The 18,510-nt window shown below is 42.3% G+C and overlaps 1 protein-coding gene across 5 annotated transcripts in view; it reads left to right on the top strand.

Moving 5' to 3' along the window:
* The window catches only part of ATRNL1 (attractin like 1), a 566,124-nt gene that overhangs the window by 222,261 nt on the left and 325,353 nt on the right, over positions 1 to 18,510 (top strand). The window contains exon 27 of one of the 5 annotated variants that reach the window (XM_084800218.1): positions 3,213 to 3,957. The exons of the other annotated variants lie outside the window; for them this stretch is intronic. Coding sequence (XP_084656344.1) covers positions 3,213 to 3,221 — 9 coding nt within the window. The 3' untranslated portion in view covers positions 3,222 to 3,957. Of the gene's footprint in view, positions 1 to 3,212; positions 3,958 to 18,510 lie in introns of those variants that run through there. 5 annotated transcript variants of the gene reach the window in all.

Below are 18,510 nucleotides of genomic sequence, written 5' to 3'. Positions count from 1 at the left end.
CCCTTCATGCCTTAATCATCTCTAAAATGCCCTACCTCCCAAAAGGTAAAGATTCAACCCAGGGGTTAGAATTTCAGCAAACACATTTCGAGGTAGTGTGATCATATCCTGTCCTGTGAGAAGCTGCTGTTCCTGTTTAACAGAGACAAAATCATTGTGCTTCGTAATTCATATGATAGATGCCTCCTTCTCCAAGACTGCAAAGGAATTTGCCTATATTTTCAATTAGAAATGCGTTGGCTTTTTAATATATTTTTTTGCGGACTCAAGTTTTGTCACTGCAGAGGTCCAGGTATCCTGGCCCCTGTGTACCTGCAGGCCTGGGGGGGGGCAGGCGGGGGGGGGGCACTGTGGCAGTTTTTATCAGATGTGGCTGCAGTGGTGCGTTGTCTCTGAGCCTTAGGCACTCTTTTTCTTCTCTCTGGGCCCTAGCTAATTAGATGCTTTGCTTTGGGACTTAGGGACCTAGCAGCCCCTGGGGAGCCAACTCTGCCAGCCAGCAGCCTCCCGACCTTACAGTCAGACTCCCAGATGATGTAGGATCAGCCAATGATCCCACAGCCCAGCGTCCCCTTGCTTGCTTTCCTCCAAGCATTAGTGTGGCAGAACTTCTTAACTGAATGCAGATTTTTGAGATAGAATGCGTGCGCCGTTGGCTGCTGCTCTAAGTACTGTGGTGTTTCAGCCTAAATTCAGTGTGTCTGAAACAACAGAAATATGAGCAGGAAGACTTGCACAAGGAGGGACACAGTGAGTCATCTTTGCTTACAGCATGGCCTCTCAGTGGTCACTCACCCCCTTCAAGAACAGCACCGTGACTGGAGAAGGCCTGCAAGGGTGCATGACCAATAGGATGGCCCGACTGGACGGGAGACCTCCAGCGATTCCATAACTAACACACATTGACGGGTTCTGACTAGCTGCTTATCCAACAAATAACATTGGTTTATATCACTGTTGTAGTAAATGTTTATTCAGAAGTGATGGTGAAAATATCACATTCTTTTGAATGTTTATAGACATATTACTGTTCTTCTAAAGCAATGTGTTCTATTGTAGTAGCATATTTCCTGGTATTTAACCTTACCGACAGCTTTGTAATGAATCTTGTGTTTCTGCTGTTATAATCTTAGTTTTTTTCTGCTCTTTTACATTCTGGGGTTTACATCAATATTCATAAAAGATAATAGTTTTAGTTTTTTATTTTTGCATATTTTTCAGTATTAGAAATTAATATTATGCTCATCTCCAGAGTAAGATATGGAAGTGATTCCTATTCCCTGCGGTAGCCTCAGCACCCCTGGGCTTTCTGCTAGCTGTTGGTGAATTCCGCTGTGACAGTGTCTGCCCTGCGCTTGGTGAGGCGGACTCTGGCAATGTTGACTTCACCTGTGGAAATTGTTGGTTTATGGTTTATTTTTGTGAAAACATTTTTATTCTGAGCTTACATTTTCTTTACATAATGCAGCAAGTAAATGCAAATCAAAGTGAATTAAATGAGTGCTTAATAATAAGAGAAACATTTGTGTGGAGTTAGAAGTGAAGCAATCTGGGGATGTGGGAAGGTTCTAGGAGGAGCTGGGGGAGGGGAGCCGTGATCACAGGACACTGTGTGAAAAAAAAATTAATGAAAATATTTTTGAAAAGTAAAAAAGAAAGCATGGTATCTACTTTAAATTTTCTCTATGTTGAGGATAGCAAAATAATAGAAATTAAATTATGAATTTGGTTAAAATTAAGTAACATACAATATTAAAATTCTACAGAACGAAATCAAAGCTGTAAAGCCATGCTTGACAAGAAGTTTATAGTTTTAAATTATTTCCCCAGAAAAGAAAGACTAACATCCAGTGACATTAGTGTCCATGTCAAATCTGGGGAGGAACAAAATCAACGTCACGTGATGTAGGAGGAGTGAAGTAAGCTGGAGTAGCCATTGGTGAGACGGGTGAAGAGCGGAAGGCGCATCCCCTCAGAGCTGTTTCGTTGACTAATGAAGCATCGGGCCTCTGGCGTGCACTCTCTGTCAGAACCATGGCCCTGCCTGACTGGACTTCCTCCTCACTCTAGCTAAGCCCTTTATCACTGAACATAGTTCAACAGTTGCCTGTTCAACCTGTTCAACAGTCTGTCACGACTAACTGATCTACACAAATGAGCTTCAAACTTCCTGTTGAATTTATTTGTTCAGCAAATGCGGAGTTCATTTGAAGTGGGAAATGGAGACCTTAGCTTTTTGAGCATTGTATCATATGATGTGTTTTAAAATGCTGCTTGTATTCTTTAGCTTGATGTGTAGGTTCAGTGTAGGATCAAGATCCCAGATGGTTCTCAAAAAAATTGTAACAACCATCACTACCGTCTACAGAGACATGCAGAGTACTCAAATTATCCCAAAGATCTTGAAAGGGATCAAAGTTAAAACACGTCTCTCTTGATTTTCCAATGTCACCACAAAGGCACAGGGATTAAACAGTGTAACAGGACGTTCACAGACATGAGTTTAGCCAGTGTCCTGAGAGCTGAACAAGGTCATGTTGTGACCCTGCTGACCTTCACAAGGAGGACAAGGCCATTTTATGAGGTATATAGCATTTTAGGACATTGTCTTGAAACTACTGATATCCAGATAAAGTGACGAATTTCTCACACCAAGTCCCATCTGAAAGGGGTTATAGGCAGAAGTTAAAAAGAAGCTTCAAGATTCATTGAAAGCATCCTAGAAATTCTCCTGATTTTGAGTAAGTGATGACTCTTTAAATACAGCTAGCTCCAGTAACATAGGTGTCAATAGATTAAATAATAATAACTTGTATTTCATTAAAGTTAACTTTTATCTCCAAAAAATGACAAGGCATAGAATGTGAGAGAATATTTGTAAATCCATATTTACACAATTCAACCAGATAACTCAATATTATAAATGCTGTCAAAGAGTTAGACATTATTTGCAAAGTACATTTATGGTTGCCAATCACTAAATGACATACAAATACCATCAAAACATGGCGTTTACAATCACAAGTGGCCCTAGACTGTTAAGTGGTATAGACTGCATCTTTGGGTGATAAAAGTATTCAAAATTTGTTTATACTCATTCAGTATTGCGAATATAACTCATTAACTTATATAATCACATTGACAAATGTACGTGTGGTTTGCCAAAGTAAAATGTGTAAACACACAATAAGACACAACCTTATATTCACTAGGGACGCTGAGTAGGTGAGACACCTAATAACAAGTACTGGCAGGAGATTGGCCTGTAGACGGAGCGCAGTGGTTCAGCCATTTGGACACGCGTCTGTCAGTTCCCGAGAATGCTAGCAGTGTTATCACATGACTTTGCTGTTTTCTCCTTGGAGGTGTTTGCTACATGGATTTTATGTATAATTTGTGTGTAATGTATAATGCTGTGTATAGCAGCATTGCCTGTGATTGCTCAAAGGTGAAAACAATATAAATTTACACCTTTTTTGGCTTAGAAATAAACAGAATATGGTAAGTAAATGAGGCCATTCATAAAATATTGTTTCTAATATAACACAGAAGCAAATATGTATGCTGTCTTTTCTAAATTGAGTGTGTGTGTGTGTGTGTGTGTGTGTGTGTGTGTGTCTGTGTACATTTGGGAATGTGTGCATATGTATACCAAAGTCAGAGGAGGATGTCAAGTGTCCTCCATGGCTGTCTGCCTTCATTGTCTCATGACGACATTTTTCACTGATCTTGAAGCTAGCATGGCAGCTACATAAGCCTCAGTTATCCTCTTATCTCTGCAGCCATGACAGTCACAGATGCACAAAGCCACACCCAGCTTTATATGTGGGTGCTAAGAATTCAAGTTCAAACTCTCATACTTGGATAGTAAGTTGTCCTACCCACAGAACTCTCTCTCTGCAGCTCCTGTAGAGACCACAGTATGGTGTTAGATGGCCCAGCAGGTAAGGGGACTTACAGCAAAGCGTGACTCCCTGAAGTCAGTCCTGGGAGTCACAGGTTAGAAGACAGTTTTTCAAGCTCTGACCTTCATGTGGGTTCTGTGGCTTGTTTTTATACATACATATGCAAATAAGTATAAACACACGAGCGCGCACAGACACACACACACACATACACACACACACACACACACACACACACACACACACACACACTGATACAAACAAGATTTCCAAGTGTCGATGCTTTCTGTGTGAGTCTGACAGCCTGAGCACCGTCCACATTCACGCTGTGACACACACACCCACACCTGTACATACCGTGTGCATGCCTCAATAGTAATGATAAGTATAAGTGTATGGATGTTAGAATACGTAACAAGTACAAATGATCAAGAAATGGATATTTACATGTAATATAATTTTTTATAATTAAGTTGTGTGTCGATGGCCTTATAAGTACAATAAAGTAAATTGGTTGAATTATACACTGTGTTAAATTTTATAGCACAAATGTTATATTGTGATAGAAATGTCAAAATGAAAGGAAACATACTTTAATTTGCATTTACTTAGTAGCTTATAATGTATTTGTTAGCCATCTGCAATTCTTCTTTTGAGAGTCCCTTGTTGAGATCCATAGCCCGTATTTTGAGTGATTTTTTTTTTTTTTACTATTTAGCTTTTCACTTTTGTTTATTCTAGATAATAATCACCTATTGGATTTGTAGCTGGCAAAGATTTTGTCCATCCTATAGGCTGCTTCCTTGCTTAGTTGTTTTCACTTTTGTACAACAGCTTTTTATTTTTCCTGAGATCCCAGTTGACAGTTATTGGCCTCACTTCCCAAGTGATCAGAGACCTACTCATGAACAGCAGCAGCACCCACCCTGTCTGCTTTTCCAGAAATTTCAGTGTTTGGGGTTTGATGTGAAGATTTTGATCTATTTGAAGTTGATTTTTGTGCAGAGTTGGGGGTAAATGTCTAGTTTTATTTTTTAACACATGACACTCGATTCTCCTAACAGCATTTGCTGATGATGTTGTATTTCTTCCAGTGAATTTTTTGGCAACTTTGTAAAAAAAAAATCAGATGGCTGTAGTTGCTCGAACTTAAATCTGGATTTTTTGGTTAATTTCATTGATTTACATGTCTTTTTTTGCCAATACTATGCTGTTTTTATTATTATGTCTATGTAGTATAACTTTAAATTGGCCATTGCAATGCCTTTGTCATCATAGCATCATCTTCATCATCAGTATCATCGTCCTCAACAACAATATCATCATCATCATCAACAACAACATCATCATCATTTCCATCATTTCCATACAATTGCCTGGGATATCCAGGGTCTTTTGTGCTTCCACATGAATTCTAAGCTTGTAGTGCGGGCACCACACACCTTGGTTGCACCATGTGGAGGAAACAACCGAGACATGCATTGGAGCCCCCTCCTAGCTGCCCAGAGCCCCCTCCTAGCTGACCAGAGCCCCCTCCTCGCTGCCCAGAGCCCCCTCCTAGCTGCCCAGAGCCTCCTCTTAGCTGGCCAGCTTTCATAGTCCTGGAAGGAATCAAGCAAGTTATTGGCACCAACTTGCTAGGGATCATGTGGCCAGTGGACAACAGTGCTGCTGCAGTTAAGAGGGCAACCAGCTACTCTTTGATTGGATTTGTGGCTGACTCCACAGGGAGAAATCTATGCCTGGTACTATGAACCTGATTTAAGCAAACAAATGAACAAACAAAAAGCATGCTAGAGGGTGATCATAGGGCCTAGAAGGAAACTGATTATATTGTTTAGATAAATTGACATAAAATCATGCTACCTTCTAAATATTTATGTTTGTATTTGGCCAATCAAACGTTCTTCTCAGCCTTCCACAGAAGTCTTTCTTTTCAGAGCTTTATGGCTGCACAAGGTCCTGAGAACAAGTGGCCGATCACTGCTGAGCCATAAACTTTATTTTCTCCCATTAATGCCCAGGGCAAACCGTGGAGAAGGAGGCAGAATGAATACAAGAGCAGGAAGACAGGGAGGAGGCTTCGCAGGCTGAATTCTGGGCATCACACAGATACTGGACAAATTACAGTGTCACTGCAGTTTCCACTGGCTCTAAGAGTGGGCCTGTTATCCGCAGTCGTGGGTGGGGCCTGTTGCCAGGCAGTCGTGGGCCCCACCCATTACTCCTCCACTCTACAGGGGCAACACAGCTAGTGATGTTCCAGCCCAGTGGCCATGCAGATCACCCTGGCTCTCAAAGACAGACTGTTAGTCATGAGCCTAGGAGAAGGAGTTGAAGGCGTGGAGAGTGTGGCTTTGGCTGTGGTGGAAGATGGCTGAGGAGGGAGGCTTATCAGAAATCATGTATACACATGCAGAGTTGACAGAGAACAAATTAATCAACAAAATGAAAACTTCTTTGAACAGAAACAGGACATCTAGCCGTGCTGTGCAGAACGTAGAGGAAGCGAAGTAGAGCAGCATGGGATGTGGGTCAGCTGACGTCAGAGGTGGCCGTGCCTCTTACACTCATCACTAGGTGATGCATTGGTTGTAAGGGAAGACAAAGACTGTTTGCCAGAAGGCACCTTGGGGTTTTACCTCTAGCCACCAGGTGGAGGTAAGGTGAAGCGCCAAGCAGTGGAAGAAGAGAGTGTGTGGAGAGAGCGCCTAAAAAGAGCGCTAGATGTTTTCTCTACATCAGATGCTAACGTATATCAGAGGGAGAACGCTCATGCAGGTGGCTGTGCAAATGCGTAGCATGAACGTGTACACTTCCAAACCTAAGTCTAGATGACTGTTGACCTCTGCTTACCAGCGATCAGCAAGGCCAGGGCATCCATGGGGAGCTCAGATCTCAGAGTTTGCACAAACTGCTGACTCCCACCACTAGGTGGAAGCAGGCAGTTAGAATACACATCACCAAATAGCCTCATTTGAGCCATAAAGTAGGCTTTGTGCTGGGTAGAGAAATTGATTAGGATCATATTAAATGCTCATATGGGTGCGGGAAATGCTTCTGGAAAATACTGGCAGATGCGAAAGTATCCATTGCATTAACACTGAACAATAAAGCGCAGACGTGTGGTTTCACAATGTGTATGAGGGGTGGGAAGACGCTTCTGTGGCTGATTCTAGGCTCTGCATAACAGAAAAAAAGAATGCACAGCCAGGATCAGAAAGAGTTTTAAAAGGAAGATATTTAGGAAATGGCTTACACACTTAATCTTTACATAATTAAGACCCCATTTCCCACACTACTCGAAGCAAACATCTGCATGTGAATGAAGCTGGGAGATTGTTCATCTTTCAGGAAGAGTGCTCAGAGTTGAAATCATAGTCAGCTGAAATAAATTTCTTTAAAATAATTTTCTTGCTTTTATATAATTCTGCCAGATGATAATGTTATGCCATTAACTGTCAAAACCATTTTTGTCCACCTCAGTCACACTTAAACCCTATGTTACTTGGAGACTGTATGTCTCTAATTTGATGTTTGCATTCAAAGTCTTGTAGAAGTTTTCTGACCAGTGTAGGTATGACAGTGACTTAAAGTTCCTTAGCTCTGTTTTCCACAGCCAAGAGTTGCCATCAGGTGCTGGGACAAAACTTCCTGTCTTATCTCTTACTTTTTACCTTATGTAGAGCCTCCTTTTTTTCTGAATTGTCAGAAGAAATTAATAATTGATAATAAATATATTTAGCCATTATGAAATGGATATTATATGTAAAATTTGCTGATACACTGTTTTAAACAGTGCATAACATTTCAGTGATAGCAGCCTTGGAAACGTTGCCAAACTTACAGATTGCTTACGACAGCACTGAAATACTCCTGGTGGTGCTCCCCTTGAGACTGCAGAGGGTTTATTCATCTCTTTCTGCTTAACGTTCAGCTTTGCCAGGTAGCGGTTGTCACCCGACCGTCCTCTTCACCTCGTGTTGTTTACCAAGCTAGAACTGAGTGGTGAGCAATTGTGCACATGGCAAAACCTTTAAAGCAGAATGCATTCTGCAAAAGATGTCGCACTCATCTGCAGTGAAGCAGGGAATGGCGTCAGAATTCTGTCCTAACGAGGCGCCGGCTGAGAAGCAAGCTCCGTGCACACTGTTGCATCGGTTACTGTGTGGATGTCTCGAGTTTACTGCCGCCAACATCTAGAGCGTTCTTCCAGCGTGGTCCATACTGTGCTTTCTTCTATCTTCACTGTAGACATCGTAGCCGGTCCTGTTTGAGCTTCCTGTTCTGACTCTGTCCTCTCTGCACCCTAACCACACCCACTTGCCACTGCGTCTTGTAAAGACTGTTATTCCTCTGAATGTGGATCCTCAGGGTGTGCTGTGCAATGGTGAACACTGGTGTGTGGGTGTCAGATGACGTGTGTGTTTAGCTACCTGTATGTCCAACAGAGCCATTTCCTGTTCTCTGTTTTTACCCCTTAAGGACTCTACATTCCCTTTTGTTTAATAGCTGTACCAAGGCACCATCTGGCCATCAGGGTATAAAGGTCACTTTGCTCCACATCCTTTTTGACGGTTTAATATCTTCTGTTTTACTGTAGCTGTCCTAACAGGTATGAAGTACTATTGTGTTGTGGGTTTTGTTTGCATTAACTTTCCTAATGATTAATAACATTGAAAATGTCACTTACCTGTCTTTCTTAGTCACAGCCTTACATCTTTGAATAAACATATATTCAGGTTCTGTAATATTGTTCTTAGATTCTGTGAGTGTGTGCATGCATGTGCATGCATGCTTGCACACACATGTCACACATATGTGTGTGTGTGTGTGTGTGTGTGTGTGTGTGTGTGTGCGTGTTAATGCATGTGGATTCACTTAAACATGGAAGCCAGAGGTCATCTTCAGTTGTCTTTCCTCAGATGCTGTCAACTTTGGTTTTGCGACAATTTGGCTGAGCTTGCTAAGAGGGCCAGTCAGGCTGGTGGACCACGGGGTCTTAGCATCTGCCTGTCTGTGCCTCCTCAAGTGCAGAAGTCTAAGCCAGTGCCATCACAGCTGGCTTTTTATGCATTTTAGGGAATTTATCTTGTACTCAAAATACTTAAATGAATGGGCTATCTCCACAAACCATATTTTTAATTTTAGCTGTATAAAATAGTGTTTTTATGATGACATTTCATGTGTATGTATATAACATACATAAGCACATGCATATATGTATGTGCACACACATGCCTCTGTGCTATGCTTTGATTATATTTATCCTGTTAGCCTTTCCAGTTTCCCTTCTTTCTCCTCCTGATTACCCTACTTTCCCCAATCATTTTTTTTCCTTTTCATTAACTTATTTATTTTACATTCCAATCTCAACTTCTTCAGTCTTTCCTCCACACCTCCCTGCCTTTATCTCAGAGGAGGGGAGGCCTCCCATGGTGATCGGCCTGCCTAGGGATACCAGGTGGGGCATCTTCTCCCACTGAGGCTACATAAGCTCCCAGTTAGGGGAACACGATCTAAAGGCAGGCAACTGAGTCAGAGGCAGCCCCTGCTACAGTTGTTAGGGACCCACATAAAGACCAAGCTGCACATCTGTTACACATGTGCAGGGGCCCAGGTCTGTCCCATGCATGCTCTTTGGGACTAGAGAGTTGGCTCAGAGCTTAAGGGTACTAACTGTTCTTTCAGAGGTCCTGGGTTCAAATCCCAGCACCCACGTAGCAGCTCACAATTGTCTGAGATCTGACACTTTTATATAGACACACATGCAGGCAACACACATGAAATAAAAGTAAAATTTTTAAAAAGTTCTTTTTTTAATAGTTCTTAATGATTTGCTTTTAGATCTAAATACCACACATGGGAGAAAACATGTGATACTTTCTGAGTCTCTGTTGTTTTATTTAACGTCATAATCTTCTATTTATTTGTATTGAAAATGAGATTATTTTATCTTTACCCATATTTTTCAAATTAAATATTTGTTTAATATTTACACATGTTAAACATGTTTGGTCCAGTTCACTCCACAGCCTCTCTACTACAACCCTTCCCGTATCCCACCCATTTCCCCCTACTTCACGTCTCTTTTAATTTAATATTCACTGAGTTCTTCCTTTGTGTGCATGGGTGTTGGGCCGTCTACTTTTGCTGTCTACACATGACCATGCAGTTATGCACGTGAGTTAACAACGACTGGCAATGCATCAGGAGGCTTGTGTACTAGCAAGTCAGCCACAAGCTGAGATTGGGGGAGCGAGGATCATGCGTCCCCCCATTCCTGAAGCTGCTGGCCACTGGGGAATAAAGGGTGCTCCAGAGTCGTCTGTGGGTAAAGACCTGGCCTTCAACTGGTTATTGTAATAATGAATTTTTTTTTAGCATTTTAGTTCCTTACAGACATGTGGTTACCGATATTTTCCATGTCCATAAGTTTAATTTTTAGTTTGTGTTTTCTTTAGTGAACAGAATTTTTTTGAAGTTTGTTAAAGGCCCATTTGTTTATTCTCTTGATCATACAGTTGTAAATGAATTTTTCTGCCTGTCTATTATCTGCATACCTGGGTATTTACTTAGATATGTGTGCAGATGTTTTGCATGCGTGTATGGCTATAGACTGCAAGTGTGCCTGGTGCATAAAGAGGCCAGAAGAGGGAGTTTGATCCCCAGGGACTGGAGATACAGACCTTGTGAGCTGCTTATAAGGGCTGGAAGTTGATCCCAGGTCTTCTGTATAAAGCAACCTCTCGTTTGTGTTATACATACATACATACATATTATTGTATTAGTGTACTAATGTAAGGAATGGCACCTGAGTTTTCTGTGTCACCTTTGCATTCTGTTGCACTGCATTCGCTTTTGTTCTGGTTTTGATTAAGTCGTGATTACACTTTAATTCAGTCTGTTTAAAAAGAGGGAGTTACTGCTTTCCTTCAAATTTGAGCACCTTTCGTTTCTTTAGCTTTTTTGATTGTTCTTGCTGGTTCTTGTAGGATATTTTAAAAGCAGAAGTGACAGTGAGAGAACAGATTTTGCTGTATCTCCATTGATTTATGAAAGTAGCTTCGGACTTTCTTAAAACTTCGTTTATTATGTTCTGACATTCTCTCTCTCTCTCTCTCTCTCTCTCTCTCTCTCTCTCTCTCTCTCTCTCTCTGTGTGTGTGTGTGTGTGTGTGTGTGTGTGTGTGTGTGTGTGTGTCTGTATGTGTGTCTGTGTGTGGGGGTGGGTGGAGAAGGAAATTATACTCAGCTATGTTAATGTGTTTTCCTGAATCTGTTGAGAAAACACCCCTGGATTTCAACCCTTGCCTTCTGTCTTTGTGGCATGTCCCGCTTATCAGCATCCCAGGGACGACACAAAGCATTTCTGGGATGTTTTCAGATGTACAGTTGAGAAGAGGATTTTTGCTCCGTGTTCACCAGCAACATCTCCATGGACTTGTGTTTCGTGTGATGTCTTTGTCAGGGTGAAGCTGGCATCATAAAATAAGGTTGAGAATCTTCTTTTCACTTCTGTCTTTTGGAGTAGTTTGTAGAGGACTTGGCCTTAGTCCTTTGAGTGTTCGGCAGGCTTCAGCCACGGTGCTGTTGAGCCTGGGGTTTTTCTCTGCTTCCATCGGTTGAGGCTGCGCTGTTCTGATCTCCTGACTCACCTTGACTCAGGCTCCTCCTCCTCTTCCTAGCACTTCCTGTTTCTCACGTCCTGATTTTGTTGTTTGGTGACTTTGTGTAGAAATCTTCATAAAGCAGCTCTAGTGGTGGGATTCAGCATCTGTTTTTCTGTGAAAATATGTATTTTTCCTATTTTGAAAGTCCAGTTTTCTTGCTATGTTCCTCATGGTAATTTGTTGTTGTTTGTTTTTGTTTTTTGGCACAGGGTTTCTTTGTGCATCCTTGGCCACTCTGGACTCACTCTGTAGACCACGCAGAGCTCCGCCTGCCTCTGCCTTCCCAGTGCTGAGATTATAGGTGGGCGCCACCATGCTCTGCTTTTTGTCTTTCTTTTCTTCCCCTCTCTCTTTCTGTTCATTCTTTTAGCACCATGAATATAAGACCCCGTTTCCTTTTGCAAAATTTCTACTGAAAAGAAAATCTGTGAACACTGTGGAGCCTGTCTCACTGGCAACATCTTCTCGTGGTCCCTGAGTCTGTGTCTTAGCCGCCAGCAGACTGTTTTATTGAGCTCTGTGCCTTAGGCGTGCTAGGCCTGCTCTTCTGGCTCCTTCTTCAGGCTTGGGTGGTTTTCTACTACTGTTTCTTTGACTAAGATTTATGTTTCTTTTCTTCTGTTCTCTTCTTGTTTCTGCAGTGACATACACTGTCCTCCCCTTTGTCAGTGTCCCCTGAACACTCAGGATTGTGTCCAGTCCTCTTGGTCCCTCTGCTGTTTACTCATCCTATTAGTCTATTCCCAGCCCCTCCTTTAGACTGGCGTCACTCTTTTCTTACTTGGATCCATGTTTTGAGTATTTTTTGTTTGTTTGCTTGGTTGGTTTGGACTTTTTTTTTTCACCTGTAATCTCAGCCTGATATCTGCTAGGTTTTTTGTATTTCTCCTCTATTTTCAAGTCCACATTTTATATATTCCGTCTTCACCTTTGAATAACGTTAAGGTTTTCTGTGAAGTAAATGCTGTGACTTTATTTGACTAAAGCCAGTTTCTAGAACAGTGGTTCTCAACTTGTGAGTTGGCACCTCTTTGGGGTGTGTGAGTCTAGCAACCATTTCACAGGGCTTACGCCTTCTGTCTGGGGTCACCACAGCATGAGAGGTGATGTTAACGGACTGCACTGTTCTAGAGGCTTCTTCAGTCATCCACTTGGAGCACAGTTCACTCTGTGTTCATTTGTGTTCATCCTCTAGTTCTGCTTATGTAGAAGCCTTCTCATGTCACCAGAGGGGCTGTGCTTTTAATATTCAACCTGACCAAGGTGTTCAGTGTCTCTCAAATCTTTGTGCTTGCCAGAGTTGTCCCTCAGTGGCTCCAAGCAGAGCACTGTGCTTCATGCCCTCTCAAAACAAGCCTGGAGTGAGTCCCTTGAGATAGTCTGGGAAAGCTAGCATATTTCCATGTGTGCCCATCTCCTGCTTCCCTCACGGAGAAGCTGGATGTCAGAGTTTAATTCTCACTTGCTCAATTAAGATGGGACGGCAGCGCCAGATCTCATGAGCCACCGTGTGGTTGCTGGGAATTGAACCCAGGACCTTTGGAAGAGCAACCAGTGCTCTTAACCTCTTAGCAATCTCTCCAGCCTTGTTGTGGTGGAGCACACCTTTACTCTCAACACTCCAGGAGGCAGAAACAGGTGGGTCAATGTGAATTTGAGGCCAGCTTGGTCTACAAAGTAAGTCCAGAACAGCCAGGGCTACACAGTGAAACCTTGCCTCAAACAAAGAAACAAAAAACAACAATCAAACAAACGAAGAGATGGATGACAATCTATGTTAAGTGCCTTAAGTTGCATTCAAATGACCTGACATACTCTCTTCGGGTATAGCCCTGGAAGTTATTTATTTGTTCTTTAGCATCCCCCTTTGCCTCCGTAGCAGAGTGACTTAACACCCAGTCTCCTCAGGAGTGAACAAGTAAGCTTGGCTCTTATATTGTTGTAGAACCTGTTCAACCCTCAGGGAAAAGTTAGACCTTGGTGAGGTTGGGGTGGGGGGGAAGGCTGCAGCCCTCTCCAGTTAAACCTTGGTGAAGGGGCGGGGGTGAGGGGCAGTCCTCACCAGCTGAGATGTGTTTGTAAATAAGCTCAGTCTTCCTGTCTGGACGTGCACTGTTTTTTAATTTGTCCAGTGTCCAGTTCTGTCCCTTGGTTTCTGGCTTTCTTTGAGAAGGGATCGGTCCGTGTACAGGTAGATGTTTATCATGTGTACACAGTGGAGAGAAAGGTCTGACACCTCATACATCACATCTTGCAGATCTCCTTAACACCGCATTAGTGTTAATGTAGTAGCAGTGATCGCCTACATTTCTAGTATTTTCCATGTAGGATATTATTCCAGCAGTTGTAAATCACTCTCTAGTGTTTTAGGGAATGGCTAACAAAAATAATTTTGGGGGGAATATATCTCAATGAGTTGTGATGGTATTGAGAAACATGATTAATTTACAATAAAATTAAAATATATAACATTAAAATGCCCGTGAAGATTAATGTATTTATAATATAAAAATCCTTAACTAACTTATGCCATTAATATCAGGAGATTGTGTACAATTGTCACTACTCATAGAACATTGGCGACTTTTAAATAATGTCTATTTAAATAACTATTTAAAATCAATTACACTTGAGCAGTAATGTTGGTCAGAAAGTCTTGAGCATGTTTCATAAGGACTTGCTGGATCAATATGGGCGATATCTGTTTGTTCACAGTACTTTATAATTATGTTCTTGCTTTGTCATTGGATTCTCATTTGTTTAATGAGAAAACATATTGAATTGACTATATTTCATTATCTGATCCTTTGACAGTAATTGTGTAAAAGTACTAGACCTCACAAGTTGGTCTTAACTTCTCACTGTGCAAAAGTTACTTCCAAATGCTTTAAGAAATACACATAAAATTCCCTTTCTTCCTTTATTTTTTCTGTGGAGAGCCTCGACTCTGCAGCCATACTTGAGGGCGTGACTTCAGACACAATGATGAGCAAAGGCTTAGCCGTACTCATCAGTTTGTATTTAGCTCTGGACGTTTTAAATTAAAATTGTCAGTATAACATATAATTTCCTCAAAGCCTTTTAGAACAATAACAACAACAACAACAACAACAACAAACAACAACAACTGTCAAATTAGTTACTGGGGACAGCGGGAGCTGCTGGCCGTTCCAATGAAAGGCCTGGAGCTCAAGGTCTCTAACTGTCTTATCAGCTGCCACCCCGGGAACCGGCCATCTTCATTGCTGTCGTCTGCTGTGTTCTGTGTAAAGCGGAATTAAACCCGACACAGCTTTGGCTGCTGCTTTGTAAGATTTAATGTAGACGTTTATTCTGGCATCACGAGATTGAGATTCATTGTGTACAACACTCTGTGGTCAAACTAAATAAGTACAAAGTCCCCTTAGTTAAACTGAAAGTTAGACTCCACCAGCGTTCAGAATACATCTTAATTGTCAAGAATCTGATTGTTAGATGATGGCAGTCATTTCCTGTCCTAGGCCACACAACCCTGCGTGCCCCCCTCGGGCAGAGGTAGGGCTAGTTCCACACAGACACGTGAGCAGATTTGCAGGCTCCTTTCAGTACATGAACTGATCTTTTGTTCCTCTTACTAAACAACGGGCTTGTGTCGTCCAGCTCCTGCCATTTTATCTTCATCTGAAAAATATTTTTTTTCTTTACAAGTTTGCCTTGCATGCCTTAACCTTTATTTGTGTAATTGCATTTTCTTCAGTAGATGTACTGCTTTCTATTACTTTTGTTCTAAATTTACTGCTTGTCAAATCATCCCCCAATTTGCACTGTTTCATGGGAACGGAGTCTGAGGACAGCTGTGTAATAGTAATGTCTGCTGCACTCCGCCTGTACATACACAGTTCTCCTTCACACACGCAGAACACGTCTACAGCCCACAGGAAAGCGAGTGCGTGTGCACAGCAGCCCCTGTGCACTTACTGCTCACCAGCTTGACACGGTCAGGCATCTTCTGTAAGTAGGCGCTGTTCCCTTTGCTTCTCTGGCAACAAGTCCCTTCCTCCAGGCTCTTGGCTCTAAACTTTAGGAAAGATCTGATGTCCATCTCATACGTGGTCATATGTAAAGGTGGGGGCCATTGTAGAATCTGTCTTCATCCAAGCCTGAGCCTGTGAAGTGTTCTAGATGCCAGTGTGGTTGCTAATCTATAGATGCAGATAAGCAGACAGACAGACAGACAGACAGACAGACAGGCATACGCACTGCATGATCAAGAACATGGCATCTGCGTGAGCTGAGACGGTTACAGATGCAGCAGTTTCTGTCACTTTACTTCACCTCAGCTCCCCTCAGGACGAGACAGTGACTTCCAGCAGACCAAACCACAGCAGGACACAAGTACGGAATTGTTGCACAGTGTCCTTCCTCCACACTGGATTTTGAGAGAGGCACCCTTGCTTTGGGATATAAACACACAGTCTCTTGTCTTTTGTCAACACCTTGGAATAAAAATTACTGAGGTGTGTCTTAAATTGTCTTGATTATTTCTGCCTTTATCTTCCAACGTATACTTGTTAGTTAATAATTGTCTGAAGTCGCCAGTATTTTTGTCAGAAAGCCCTGACCATGTACAGGCGCAGCCCTGGCCACATACAGGCGCAGCCCTGACCACGTATAAGTACAGCCCTGGCCACATACAGGCACAGCCCTGGCCACATACAGGCACAGCCCTGGCCACATACAGGCACAGCCCTGGCCACATACGGGCCCAGCCCTGACCACATACAGGCGCAGCCCTGGCCACATACAGGCACAGCCCTGGCCACATACAGGCGCAGCCCTGGCCACATACAGGCGCAGCCCTGACCACATACAGGCGCAGCCCTGACCACCTACAGGCGCAGCACTGTTGAGACAGCATCCTCTCCTGACGCTGAGCCCTTCACCCGTCTTCTGCCTGTAAAGTTACTTTGAAGTTACTGCCCTTGGGGCCGCCTCCTGAAATGGAGGTCATGCAGCTTGCCTGTCACCTGTTGAAAGTGTGTGCTTAATGCCGCTGAGCGTGTCACACAGCTCTGCAACTCCTCCCCTGTTACCACAGTCGACAATGTTTTTTATCAAAGGCAGTTCCAGTCCCTTGTCCTTGTGCTCATAGCTGTCCCAGGCCAGTACCAGCCACGTTCCAGGTAACTGGGTCTCCCACCTGTCTCTAGAGTCCAACCAAAGTCCCACACTGTGTGCGCATATTCGGCTTGTGTCTTTCACTTAGCACATATTTTTAGACCTCACTCAAATTATGGTCATATTCGTACCTTGTTTTTATTGCTAAACATATAAAATCTCATTAGCAGCCAGTTTTCACGCTGGATGATAGCAATTTAGGGATAAGGAGGTCTACAGAACATAGCTGCTTCTCTTGTTTGCTTCTGCCTTCCATCAGCCAGGTGTCCGGACTCCCAGGGCTTTTCAGTTTTGCTCTGTCTATCTGTCTTCTCTCCTAGATATGTTGACTTAGCTAGCTCACTAATTAAGGATATCTTGAGTCTATCATTTGGTATCTTATCCTGAGACATTCTGCTAAATGGTTTGGAAGGACAACTTAATGTAATGACTTAGTCAAAACTTGTGCCAACTCATAGAGTCTGTAACTGTTTTTTCTCTTTCATTTTTTTTTTCCACAAAGGAACAGTGGCTCTTTCTTCTCTGAGTTCATTTCTTTATGTGTTAGTTTATTACGTTTCGCATTGATAACCGACCCAAATCATACTGTCTTCTCAGACGTTTACAGCATGTTCCTTGTACTTAGCATATATGTATAAAATAGGCTACAGATTTGCCAAGCGTTTCCTGTTGGATACCAAGGTTAGCCTGATGGCAGGCCTGGAGCTGGCGCTGGGTGCCCTAAGTGTCGGCTCACCCTCAGCCTCAACGCTGAAGCCTGACATAAATCGCTTGTGTTATGTGGCTATGCTCCAGGCAGCAGATTGACTGCTATTTGTTGCGAATGTCTTCTCTCTGGAAAGCTTCTGTTGCGGGGGCTACCAGTGCCTTGGAGGCCATGCTTTCCTAAGACCACACCATGCAGCTGCCCAGGTTCCTGTCAGCTCCTGGCATGTGGTGTGTTTCCAGATATTTCACGGGCCAAACAAAGAAGGAATCAAGCTTGGAAGTTGTAAGGGAAGAGCACTTCCTGGGAATGTTTGTAGAAGAATCTTTGTGATGAAAATTGTCTCCATCACAGAAAGCAGAAGATGAGATCCACTTTGTAAAAATGAATGGAAACTTACTTTTTGGAGAACAAGTGAGGTGATAAATAATGTATAGATATTTGGCCATTTCAGAGAAATTCTGTGCAGCTTATTATCTCATTCATTAGACTCATAAGAAAAAGAATTCCCTTTGTAGAAGGGAATTAAAGGCATTTTAAATGTTAGTTGGTGTTTGGATAATGAAACTCAAAATGGCCGATTACTGGCAATAGGAGAAAACAGTATTCTTAAATTTTATTTGGCTTCTGAATTAAATAGTATGATTCTACTTTCCAGAGTCGTTTGAGAGCCATTAAGAAACATCAGTGCATTAGCCTTTTTAGAATATTATAAATCATTGAATGTGTGCCAGTGTATACATTTCACTGAGCAGAGTTTGTTTTGGGAGCACATAATTTCATTTTATTCCAAAGAGCTTACAGAATCAAGTGACTGTAACCCTAAGCTTGCTAGTGTTTGCTGGAGTGTTACACAGGTATGCACTAACAAAGAAAAACAATTATATTTAAAAATTATTGCACTTATGTACAGCCCAACAAGATACATTTTTAATATTTACAAATATGAATTCTACATATGTACTCTGCATGGCTTTATGTTCTGTCACGTGTGTCCATTGAGCTGATTAGCGTGCATTACAGACATGCTCATCTCTTTTTAGTTAGGATATCATTTAAATAATCTCGGC

This window comes from Acomys minous (assembly GCF_964271855.1).
Source record: "Acomys minous genome assembly, chromosome: 2".
Lineage (NCBI taxonomy): Eukaryota > Metazoa > Chordata > Mammalia > Rodentia > Muridae > Acomys > Acomys minous.
This window is presented reverse-complemented; position numbering and strand designations above follow the sequence as displayed.